The following is a 13,178-nucleotide window of genomic DNA, read 5'->3' on the forward strand; positions in this document are numbered from 1 at the left end:
TACACCAGAAAGCTCTTAGCAATGGCAGATTTTTACACTGGATCTATACACAAATGTGGAAGAAATACACAAAACATACCGAGAAGTGAGATTGCACATACCTCTTGTAGTTGAGCAATTTTTTTGATTTTCAGAATTCAGCTGTAAAGTAAGGCTACATACACACGTGCAATGGTTCTCGTCAGATAATCGGCTCAGGGCTGATATCGGATGAGAATCTGGTTTGTGTACAGCGCTCATTGTCAATTGTCCGAACAACCGTCCTCGTGGATCCATCCATTATCGTAACAAAAAGTGAAAGTTCTGTTCTCCCCCCTCCCCTTTCCATTATTATTAATAATAATAAACAGGATTTATATAGCACCAACATATTACGCAGCGCTGTACATTAAATAGGGGTTCCAAATGACAGACTAATACAGACAGAGATACAGGAGGAGAGGACCCTGCCCCGAAGAGCTTACAATCTAGTAACAAAACAGTGCTGTATGTTCAGAGCTCGTTCATGCGTTGTGCAGTCGTTTGTCATTGGAAAGGATCTTTTACGATGACAATTATTAAAAAGTGTGCCTAAGCTTTTTCTTTTTCAGTCATATATAATGTCAGCACCATCCTAGCTTCCTCTTTTCTGATGACCTGTATAGTTTACTGATAACATTCTGTACTGCTCAGTGCTGTATAAGCTGTCCAGGCATTCCTGCATGTCTGAATGGTGTCCCTCCAACACTGGGAATCCTATGATATAGCATTTGTTAGATGTTGGAATATTTCAGCTGCTGGGCTTATGTGTACAAAGAATGGTCTCAGAAAGATCAAAGCTGTCATGTTTCTATAGCAGTAAAAAATCGTTACAGTAAGTAATTTGATGCAGTTTCTGCATTAATACAAAAATAGATTTGAGTGTGCAGTTCTCCCTGATAACTTGTTCCTATAGTAATTGGAAAACTTTGGGTCCCATTTAGGGATAGGTATATATGAGGTGCATCAATATCACAAACAGCAAGCAAGGGCAGAAGAGTGAGCACCTGCCTGCATGCCTATTTATTTTTGGATGGATGTAGAAGATGTGTCCTGGGAGTATCCAGTAACTCCAGATATAGTTTGTATGCTTTAATTCGAAGGATCCTACACTATCATTTTAGAGGCAGTTTGTGATGTTTAATAACATGAAGTTGCAGTCTGAAAATGGCTAAATACAGTAATCAAATAATATGTGACTTTAATTAGTAAAGGATTTTATAGTCCAGCCAGTCTTAAGATCTGGGCACCCATGCCAGATCACACAGCCATGTCCTCCGACTACTTCAGCCTGTTCAGCTGTTAAAAAATACTATCTACCTTTTCCAGGATCTGTCCCAGGCTTAAACTGGACAATATTGGCACAGTACACAACACTGTTCAACAAACCAGCTTTCCCTGGCTGCTCATATTCCTTTTCTCTTTGCTCCCCCACTGCTCATTTTTGCCACAAAAGTGAAGAAAAGTTACTCTTACTGGAGCATGTATGCGGTAAGGATTGTATGCCAGCCAACTGACCGAGGACCAATCACAAAGCACCATTGCTGTCACATGGAAGCAGTGACTTGATCCCTATAGTCGGAAGTATTGCTGTATTCAGCTGAACATAGTGGCAGTTGTAATGGGTAGGTACATATATGCCGTGAAAGGTGGGCTTTCAAGAAAAATGGTTTACTAGGTTTTACTACAGGTTCTAGAATGGGATTATTATTATTATTATTAAATGGGATTGGCCTATAAAGATATATTTCAAGCATTTTTACTGCTACAGAAAATTAAATAACTAGAAAGTGGCCGATTTTCAGTAAATGTGCATATATAGGTAGTCCCTGAGTTAAGGACATCTGACATACAAACTGGATGGGGGGGAGGTATAGGCTTGCAGAAGAAATATTTTTGCTAAACACAGCTGGGGTTGTGGGTGATCATAGGGAGGTGCGCTCCTTCTGCAGACTCTTGTAACTCTTTTAATGACCAAGACAAACTCCTCAGTTGTTTGTTTTTGCAAATCAAAGCACAGTTTGCTCTTTTTTTGCTTTGTTTGTGATTAAATCACAGTGAGGATTTTATACAGTAACTGACACCACACTGCCTAATATTACGTTGAGACAAACATCTGTCCTAATTGCATTTAATAAACTAATGTGTCTGTTCCCACTTACAAATTCAACTTAAGAACAAACCTACAGTCCCTATCTCCTATGTAACCCACGGACTGCCTGTAGACCTGATCACTAGATATCTTTCAGTTTAGCAAATATATGTTCTCATTATTTGGAGAAGCAGAAGTTGCTCTCAGAAATCCACTGAACACGACACTTCATACTTACTCTTCCTAGAATACCCGTATCACCTTTTTATCTCTGTTCTGTCATCAGAGACAGGTCAGCACTGTATGGCAACTCTCCCCCTTTGCAGAATTACAACTAGCCAGTCAGTTTTAGGCATTAGATAGCTCAATTAAAGTAAATGATGGCGTCTTTTCTGAAAGCTAGATATGGAAGGAAGTTATGAGCAGATTTATCACACCAGTGATATGCTAACCCTCTATAGAGAATGATAAAGGTGCAGGATTCCTAAGTATGTATCACAATATGCAAGGATTGTTATGAGTTGGTGTTTAATCAAGGTTGGACAGATTTCTCACTGCCATTTATTGGTATAAAATCTACACCTGTATGTAGTCATATTAATTCTACTTTGGTTTTTGGGTTGTAAAAATCACTTCGTCCATGCTGGTGTATGAGTATTGTTAGTGTTTTCTTTCTGCTACTTAAATTTGCATGTATAGTCAAAACGTCTAGTTTTAGATAGTGGGAAAGGGGTGGAACCCCCTACAGTTTTTTAATGTATTGCTGTCTATACTGGGTATCTACACTTTTTGTCTTTTGACCACTGACACTTGAACAGATAATAATGGTACACTTTGACTATATTAAAAGATAATATTTACACAATGTTCTAAATGATGATTCTAAATTCTTTTAATGAATCGTTCCTACCTGCATCTGAGACCAGAAGTGCTGGTAAATCCTGATAATGGGGGTCACAAGGCAAAGAAATGAACTGACAAGTTTAATACTATAACCCTTACTATTCACACTTCTGTTGCTATTCCAGTGTTTCCCAATCAGGCTCCCATTGTACCCTGGGGTTCCTCCAGAGGTTGCAGGGGTTTGCAGCCTGTCTCAAGCCAGTTTTCCTGACACCAATGATCTTTTTGGCAATCTGTAAGGGTGACATTCTTCCCACTGGCCAGAAATGTAAGATGCATTCCCTCCATTGATCACCGCATAAACATACTTTGATATAGTAATTATAGAAGGGATTCTCTGAAGATCTGAAACTCCTTGGTTCCCCTAAGTTGAAAAGTTTGGGAAAATCTGCTGATATAGCACTATAACAGAAGAATGTGAAATATTAATCTTTAGTGAACATTTCATGATTATTATTTAAATAGACTTTTTTTCTTCTTCTTTGCAGAAAGTGTGTTTGCCAGCCTTCCTCAGATGGAAAGAGGAGTGGCGAAAATTCTTGGAGGAGACCCAAAGGGCAATAACTTTCTGTACACGAATGGGAAATGTGTTATCATCCGGAATATTGAGGTAAGGAGTCACTGGATGTGTATTTCACACACATTAAACCAGATGAAGTGGATTATAGCAATAACTTGAAAGTGAACAACTTTTTCTAGATAAGATTTTGGATCAGCTGCTGAAAATCTTTGGGAGGAGTTCTTGTTGTCTTCTGTTGCATATATGGATACTGTACTAAGGATGTAAATAGAGGACTCCATTCACCTTAGTAGTACTAAAGTCCCTTTTTTTGTTTTAAAAAAGGGCAATTAGGCAGGTGATTATAGAAATAGATAGGTGATATCTCTTCTGCCTTAACGGTTCTTATTTGCTAGATCACCATCAAGCTGTTCATGGGCAGCTCCGTGTTTGGCTTCCCTTGCATGTCAGAATTTTTTTTTTAAGCTGGGTCAGAAAAAAATGTAGGCTGATGGCAGCCCTTATATTGTGATCCAACTCCAAAAACTGCTGGGTGGTTACTGAAAAGTTCCGGGAGGTGCGCCAAGCTAAAGGGGGCTGGGTAGAACACTCCACGTTCTGGGAATTACTTATTCCGCACCTGCTCAGGTTTATGTCATCCTGGCCCAGCCAATCAAGATAGCTAAATATTGTCCCAGGAAGAGAATGAAGAAAGAAGATGGTGGCACCTTGTGATGGAATATGGACGGGCTGACTATCGCAAGTATATTTCCGCGGTACCTCCTGACCCAGACTATTGTGTAAATGGATATTTACAAGGAGCCTTGTTAGCAGGGACATGGTGAAAATACTTTCTACGTGAGTTTGAGGTTGAATTTCAAGTAAAAAGCAATGAAAACACCAATCTGCTCCGTGTCTTTGTTTTGTACCCCTGTATGTGATGTGTGTAGCTGTCACATGTAATGATTATCTAGGGAAGGATGGATAAGGACACGCATGAACTTGTTAGCAGCAAGCAGGGCACGATCTTGATGACTTTACAGCACATTGATTGTGTGTTTTGTGTTTCAAGTGCCCGTAGGATGTACGTGTGAGTGTGTGCTGAGTCACGGCCACTCCTAACTTTTCAAAGGTACTCGTCTCCTAGAGTTTAGAGAATCTGTAACTGGTGATTCTGAAAAAGACTTTGCTTACAGTGGTGAAAAAGTGGCCATTTATGGAAAACTTTGTGCTGTAATAAATAGGAGTAATGGTGTATTCTGATTCCCTTTTTTTTTTTTTTTCTTTGTCAGCAACTCATGGTCTTTGGAGCCCGTGAATTAGCAGAACTAATCATTGTATTTCAGAAAGAAGCAATGACAACGCTTGTACGTCTATTATGACAAGATTAGTCTATGCTGCGAAAAATATGTAGATTGTTATTCAAAGGCTTAGGTCATACAGATTATCTCCTGGTAGTGCAGCTAACTGCCTCCAACGCCTCTCTTGTTAAAAAGAAAAAAAATTAATATTAATGAGAGATCAGGTGATTTTATGAGTGGTCAGAAAGCAGAGGTCAAATACCCCCTGGATCCTGCATTCTTATCATGGCTTTCGGCTGTGAATAATAATGGTTAGGAAGCAAAAACTGCTTTGCTTCCTACTTACCTAGTAAAGTAAAGCTCAAATGTTAGTTGTCTGTCAGTCTGATCCAAAAACTTCAGTACTTTGGGTCGATGACATAAGTGAAGTCACCAAATCTGTGTTCTCCTTGTGGAATTGTGACTAAGGCTATGTACACACGTCAGATGATTCTCGTCTGATAACCTCCTCAGGGCTGATATCGGACAAGAATCTGCCGTGTGTACAGGGCTAATTGTCCGTCCTGCCAGATTCATGGACAACAAGCAATTGTAATGAAAGTGAAGGGGTGCCGATCCGTCGTTCTGCCTTCTCCATAGAGCTCAACGGCTTTGTATGTACAGCGCTCATTCATGCATTGTGCAGTCTTTTGTTGTTGGAAAAGATTGTGAAAGATCCTTTCCAGAGACAATTATTGCACATGTGTACCCAGCCTTAGCAAGTATTAAAGTCACAGGGTCACCGACAACTAGGCAAATAACATTTATAGGAGAGGTTAATTGTGGCAGCCCACATATTTCTTGTAGCACAAAGAAATTTAGGCTGTTAAAATGATAGATATATATATATTACATGATTGTATTTACTTTTTTAAACTATGAAGGCTTGAAATCACAATAATAAAAGTAATTGATAACTTGCTGCTCAACTAGAATCCGGGATTTTTTTCCCTTTTCTGCTGATACACATTTGTACACACACACAGCAAATTGTTTTTTGCTTAGTGGCATTCAGATGCCACCTGTATGGAGGTGTGTTAGCAAGCGCAAGACAAGGGTTGTGGCATTTATTAGTCCCCATTTAATGTGCAGCGCTGCGTCATATGTTGACGCTATATAAATCCTGTTTATTATTAATAATAATAATAATAATAATAATAATAATTGTACCTTTACTGTGTTATGTTAGGTAAAGGGTGGGGCTGTGGTTGTAGTTTCACCTTCAGGTTAAGCTAATATATATTTGAGTTCAGTTCTTATAAACCTCTTTCCTTGTTTGTGGTCTACAACAAAAAGGCAAACTGATTTATCCTAAACCAACCCAACCTATCAGCAGTCCCTTCATGTGACTTATGTGGGCTGAAATCTGTTTGCTGCATTTTTTTCATCCTCATTCCTCTCCTATTTGGCTAATTTTCCCCATGACCATAGCACTGTGTTGATGGTATCACACTGTGCGATAACAATGCAATGCTGTGGTTTAATTCTGGAAATATGAAATGAATAATGCATACAGACTACTCATTAATTTTTGTCTTGCCTCAAGAGTTTTCTATTCACATATGTGCTCTTACATGCCGGATGTGTTCACCAGACTAATGCATGCATAGTAAGAAAACGTTGCTAAAGAATTTGAGACGTGCCATTGATGATTTCTGAAAATGTTTGCTGCTATGGTCATGCTCACCATCTTCCCTCATTGCATTGACTGTTAGAAATCAAGGATTGTACACGCAGAAAATATTTTAACTCATAGAGACAGGGTGTATGCTACGTGGGATTCTATGTTTAATGCTGCTGATTTCTCTGCAGTGTGCTGTCTATAAGTTTACATCACATTAATTCCCTTTGTGGTTTTTTCACAGAACCCAGCCATTGCTGATGTCTACACTGAACATGCTCATCAAGTTGTTGTTGCCAAATACGCACCCAGTGGATTTTATATCGCATCTGTTTTTTTTTTTTTTTCTCACCTGGCTTAAAAACATTTCTGGGTTGAGCACTGCTGACACATCTGTTTCATTTGCGGGTGCCAGGGCTGAATGAATTTCAGTGCCCCTCATCCCCAAGATCTAAACAAGAAGGAAAAAAGATGATGGTGCACATCACTGAACAGGGGGAGGGGAGTATACACAGGGTTTAGCTCCACTTTAAATGACCTTGCCTAGGCTGAGATGATGTCTGCTGCAGCAGGAGCAAGCATTTGCTTTGTCCCCTCTCCCCCAGTGTTTGCAACTTTTGCGAGAAGTCACAAGGTAAGAGGTAGCAGCAAAAAGATGATTTAAAAGACATTCTGAGCACAGCCAAGAGCTGCCTGGTACCAGGAATCACTTGACTCCATGATCTGTCTGCTACCATGTCAGTCTAGGAAGTAGATTCTTATCTTCTTTAAAAAAATATAGATTGTGCAGTTCCTAAGTTCACATTTAAAGCTGAGCTAAACCTCTACATCAAATAACAAGCTGGGTCCCCAGGTGGTTTTTACATATGCAAATCTCAGTGCTGCTCATCTCCTGCAATTTCTTTGCATTTGCTTGTGTTTACATTCACTTTGCAAGAGTTACTGACATGAGGACAGTGGATCATGCCTGCAAAGTGTGTTAAAAACTTGTAGTATGTGTTAAAAGCACCGAAGACATGAGGTCAGTACAGGAACGCAGCTGGGAGAACGGAATTGCTAGTCGCCAACCTTTAGTAGGGAAAGCCTTAAATAAAGACCCTCATAGCTGAGCTCCTAATAATAATAAAAATAATAGATGTTTGGTTCAAAAAAATCAGTGTTTAAGGAACTAAGTTAGCATTTATAGAACAGAATGGATCTCGATGCAACTGACAAGTATCTCTTCTGGAACTAAAGGTAGAAGAACAATGCAGTTGGATGTGCTGATACGGTCCAACTATGCAAAGATATCTGCATCACTCATCACCCAATCTATATTAGTCAGATGCAGCTGCAGCACTTTCTATGGGCTTTGTGCTGAGAATTCCCTGCTTATCAGAGTTATTGTATGTATTGTACAGTAAACATGAACAATTCTGATTCATCATTCATTCTACAATGCAGGAACACAGAGATATGACAAGCTACATTGGAAGACAACACTTCTCTCTGACAGATATAATGTATGTCAAGAGTTTGGTTTCCATGAAGATGTCAGGATTTTACTTGATGCCTATAGAATAGAACTAGAAGATCACTCCCACTTATGTGGGTGGGTGATGATTGTGGGAATACAGATACAGCTAGCTAGCTAAGTGAGCTATTATGATGAAGCAGAATGGATGTATAAAATCTATTGCTTGAAGTGTATTCTGATTTTAACAAAAGCGTCATTATAGTTAAAGGCATCTAATCCCAGCTGAAAAAAAAACATTATAGTGTTTGTCTTATTTTTATTTATTTTTGGTCTAAAATTTTTAGTCAAACCTTTAGCCCAGAAGTGTTTTTAAGCTGGGTGGGAAGAAGCTGTAGGTGGGTGGCAGCCCCTGTTTTGTGTCCCAACTCTTCGGTTACCACCCAGAAACAGCCCGGTGGTTACTGAAAAGTGCTTGGTGGTGCGCCCGGCTAAAAGGGGCTGAGGAGAACACTGCTTTCACCAGAATCCACTATAATCCACTGCAATCCTTATTGCAGATAGATAGTGGTTTCACTTTTTTTAATCATGCTCCCGTTTGGGCCCCAACGATTACATAACAACCCTTCCAACCCCTTTTTATGCTGTCAGCACCTCCCAAAACTTTTAATGTGTCTGCTAAGGAATCATGGGTAAAGAAATTCCACAAAACATTGCATGTGCTGTATTCTCCCCAGATTTCTTTTCTTGTTTTTTTGGGTGGGAAGAAGCTGTAGGGTAGGTGGGTGGTGACCATTGCTTTGTGTTGATCCAACTTTTTAGTAACCAGCCGGATGGTTACTGAAAAGTGCCAGGCGGTGCACCCGGCTAAAAGGGTCTGGGGAGAACACTGATGTGACTGTGCTGATATGTGTTCTGTGTGTGCACAACCATGACAAATTCAGGGTTCAAAACGTTTCACAAAAGTGAAAGCTTTCTTTGTTGCTGCATGGGTTTTTTAAATGCTTATACTTTGGTTCAGATATCTACAATACAAGTAACTTTTACAGATCTACATAAAAATTTATTTATTTTGGGAAGCTGTCCCCAAAACAATGCAGGGCACAGGATTAGGATTGCCTGTAGTCTCCCATCAGCTGATCTTTGTTCAGTGTTCTCCCCAGCCCTTTTTAGCCAGGCACACCACCGGCATTTTTCAGTGACCACTTAACTGTTTTCGGGTGGTTACTAATGAGTTGGGTCACAATACTGGGGCTGCCACCCACCTACAATTTCATCCCACCCAGTTTAAAGAAAAATTCTGGGTTGAACACGGTTTTTCCATTGCAGACTTCTTCCTTATTCTGCATTCCTAGTCTGTTTGTGTGTGTGTGTGGCAATCACAGGAGAGGCTCTTTGTTTCAATCTCTTGCAAAAATAGTTAGCAGCACAGTAATGCAATCGCTCTACATGCGCATATTAGGTCTTGCTAAGGGTAGCATTACTTGCCCTATGTTCTTACAACGAGGGCAATTATTAACTTCGTTTCAGTTTCACTTTAAGAACACATTTAGATTCTTCTTTTTTTTTTTTTTTTTTTTTTAAGCTTTAGTTTGTTTGATCTTGCTATTAAAGTACATGTTTTGATATCTAGTCCCTTGCTTTAGCTGGAAAAAGTTTGCTACATTGTTGCCAGGAAACAAAAAAAGCTGCCATATGTTATGTAATGTGTTTCTAATTAGGTCTTGCATATTTTTAAAGTGTGGGCAAATCACCAAATTTAAAATGCAGATTACTTTTACTAACCTTCTGCCAGATATAAAATACACAAATTAAATCATTTATTATTACAAGCATTGAAAAATATGTTGGTTGCCTTTTGTACATCAGAAATTAGGGAGGGGGAAGCAGCACAAGGAACCAGTCGCACAGTACAAGGATAATGCTAATAAACATTTGAACAGAGTGATAAGATGAAGTGTTGTCAGTGTAAGGGGCCACGAAACAAAACTGGATGAACATTTTGATCGCTTACAGTTTAGGAAAATGCATGTTAACAAAAAATTTTGTAGGGCATGTAGAACTAATATTCTCTTCTCTCCCCCACTTAGGTTTGGTGCTGTGTTTCTTTGGGATACCGGCTCATCCGTTGGAGACATTACAGGACACAACAAAGTTATCAACTCTGTGGACATCAAACAGACCCGGCCCTATCGGCTTGTGACTGGCAGCGACGACAACTGCTCTGCTTTCTTTGAGGGACCACCTTTCAAGTTCAAGTTTACAGTTTCAGTAAGAATTTTATGTTGAAACCCTGTTGCCAGGGCAACTTTTTATAAAAAGCCTTCGAATAAGGTTATATATACCTATAATTTATTTTAGATGTGTTGTATAAAAGCCTCCCTTGTGTAGAGCACTAAAAGCCCTGAGAACACTGCGGGACGTCACCAATCTTGCATGTAGGAGACCAAAAAGACTTGGAACTGTCACTGGTACTTGACATAATATATTTAAAATACACACACCACACCGCACAAATGTGGTGTGCGCTGGCTTGTGGATTCTGAAGCCGTTGCAGAGCAACAAAACTGAATTACAGTTTTTGCAAAAAGTCAAGTAGAGAGGAGAGCCAGGTCAGCATATGTAGTCTTGTTGATGGCCCCATCACGTTTAGTGAAAATTGTAATGGTTTCAAAACAATGTATTCATTGTAAAAGAAAAAACAAATTGGTTTCCCTGGTCACATAGACTGTTTCCAAATTATCAGCCCAAATTATCTCATCCCCTTGCCTGTTTGTTTTTCTCGGCTCAATATTAGTCTGAATTCTATGGCGGTTTTCAAGGGAGTGTATGCAAGCCCACAATATTAAGGTGACGTGTGTCTTTACTAAAGATGTATAATTGTCTATAAAAGATGCAAGAACTAAGCAAACAATGGCTACATCAATTTACAAGTATAACTAAGCAAACAATCCTAAATGATTACCCTTCCAGTATATAACAATAATTTGTTGCTTAGGTTTATATGGAGGACTTTGGTTTCAAATGTTTGCTCGGTCAGCACACATTCTCCTATGTGTCCTCTTTCAGTCTTTGTTTCATTTTTATGTTCCCATTATCCTACCAGATTTATTCAGTCCCCCACTTCCCCATACATCTTAAAATCAATGAGGGCAGACAAGTTCATTGTCGATCTCCATGAAGGAAGTTTAAACATTGTAACTAAATGATTTTTCATATTCGCTAAAAAATCATAAAAATGACATAGCAATACCCTTCCAGCCAGTTCTTTTCTTGCTGTACATGCCTTATTTTTGTGAAAACCCAATCAACTGGTAACCAAACAAATTCCAGGGATGAATTGGTTCTAGACTGATCTAAACAGAATTTGTTTTTTCTTTTTGCACATTGATCTTTTGCTGTGTAGCAAAATACAGAATCTTTATGCACAATACAGAATATACAGAAGCTCAAGAATTGTTAGTGCTATATATTTCTGATTTTTACCTTTTAACCACAGGACATTTGTAAGCACCTCCAAGACACATTTCAGTTTTGCTTTGATCCTGTTGCCTCCTGGTTTTGCTTGCTCAAATACTTACACGATGCTGAATAAATTATGACATGATTTCCATATTTACCCAACATGGAATGTGAAAAGCGAGAGTTAAGCAAATTACAGGAAGCTGTTGAGAGGCTTGTATGTTCAGACTGAGTATTTCTGGTGGAATTTCACTTTGTATCTGCTTGGTTTTTACATACCTTTGCATAAGTATGTTTGAGTTTATACTTCTGCTTTTACAAGTTCACATGTAATGGCCAATCATGTGCTGGATTAGGATATATAGTTTTCAGGGGAGGCTCCATATATTTTTTTGTTATAACACTTGGGGTGGGCAGCCGTTTTCTAATTTGCTTTGAAAGAAACCAACGGTAGTCTTCTTTGTGCTGGTTTGTATAATAGATGGGGAGAGGACAGCTGTGGGCAGAATTTTGTGCAGGGATATCGCCTGTAACCGAGACCAAATTGAATCCTAGGGCTTGGCTTCAAACAATAAATGCTCTTCTGAACAGGGTGATCATAGGGAGACATTTTTTTTTGTCTGTATTGATCATTTTCTGCTCTTGGTGAGAAATGTAAGAGAAACTTTTCCTCCTGACCACCACATTAATATAATGTGAGCTGTGGTTATAATAATTATAGCGGGGTGTCCCTGAAGACCTGAAAGTTATTTCAAGAGATCCCTGATGGTAAAAAGTTTGCTATAACAGCTTGAAAAGTGTTACCTGGAGTTGGGCTTTTAAGTCTGGAAGTCCATCAACACTACTATGTGTGAAGAACAAATTATGCTGTCACCATATCACTGTACGGGAAAAATAAGATTTGCAAGTAATGTTTAGTGTTTTGTGTACTCCATTACTTACCTGGTTTATTGTATTATACCAATTATTTGTTCTGATTCTATGCCTTAAATACCTTCTGAATCTCTGACCCAGAATGAGTACAGCTCAGGTGCTCGGCTAATAGCTGCACAACTTTTGCCACAGTTATCCGCATGTTTGTTTCAGGCTTGTCACTACAGAAAGATCAGATACAGGCAATTAACATTCTTTACAATGACTTTATCAGTAACAGTTAACATATTCTCTCACTATAGGTACATTTTGAAGTTAGATCCTCCTTTATTAACAGCTCGAATAATTTTAGTTGGGAGGAAACACCTTTCTTTTGAGTTGAATGTTTTTACTATACTAAAAAGAAGTAGACTTATGTAACGATCACTGGTTCACTGTAACAATCACCCATGAGAACTTGGTGGGCTGCTGAATGTAGGCCATCCCCTATCTTTAGTATTAAACAGACCCAATATCCCCAAGTGTCCCACACTTCCTAAAATTCAAGAAAGACTGGCCTCCTGATAATGGCTGAGCTGTTCAGCTGCCCGCTGCAGGAGGTCGATTAATGTTGGTCTACAACTTTTGTACGGTTTGAAAGGCCTCCTTTCCCAGTCTGTAATATGGTGTTTGCTGTAACAAGACAGATGATGTCATTTCGTAGTGTACACATCGAAGTGACAGGGCCAGGCCTCATTAGACGCTCTGTGCCGCGCTCTCATTGTATGATTATTATTATGCCTTATAATTCCCAGCTGGCAAGCTCTGGGCAGACGTGCAATACAGAAGTCTTTTTTGTTTTTCCTTTTCTGTGTGTCCCTAGCGATTCAGTCCATGTGCCCCCGTTAGTAATTTATTCTCCTGCTGCCTGATTCCAT

The 13,178-nt window shown here is 39.2% G+C and overlaps 1 protein-coding gene across 2 annotated transcripts in view; it reads left to right on the forward strand.

Annotated features, from left to right (window-relative positions):
- Positions 1-13,178, forward strand: part of WDR1 (WD repeat domain 1) — a 32,713-nt gene that overhangs the window by 4,558 nt on the left and 14,977 nt on the right. The window contains exon 2 of one of the 2 annotated variants that reach the window (XM_072406440.1): positions 3,502-3,623. In XM_072406440.1, coding sequence (XP_072262541.1) covers positions 3,502-3,623 — 122 coding nt within the window. Of the gene's footprint in view, positions 1-3,501; positions 3,624-9,936; positions 10,198-13,178 lie in introns of those variants that run through there. The other variant, XM_072406439.1, reaches the window with a different exon arrangement.

Source organism: Pyxicephalus adspersus, chromosome 3, assembly GCF_032062135.1.
Source record: "Pyxicephalus adspersus chromosome 3, UCB_Pads_2.0, whole genome shotgun sequence".
Classification (NCBI taxonomy): Eukaryota; Metazoa; Chordata; class Amphibia; order Anura; family Pyxicephalidae; genus Pyxicephalus; species Pyxicephalus adspersus.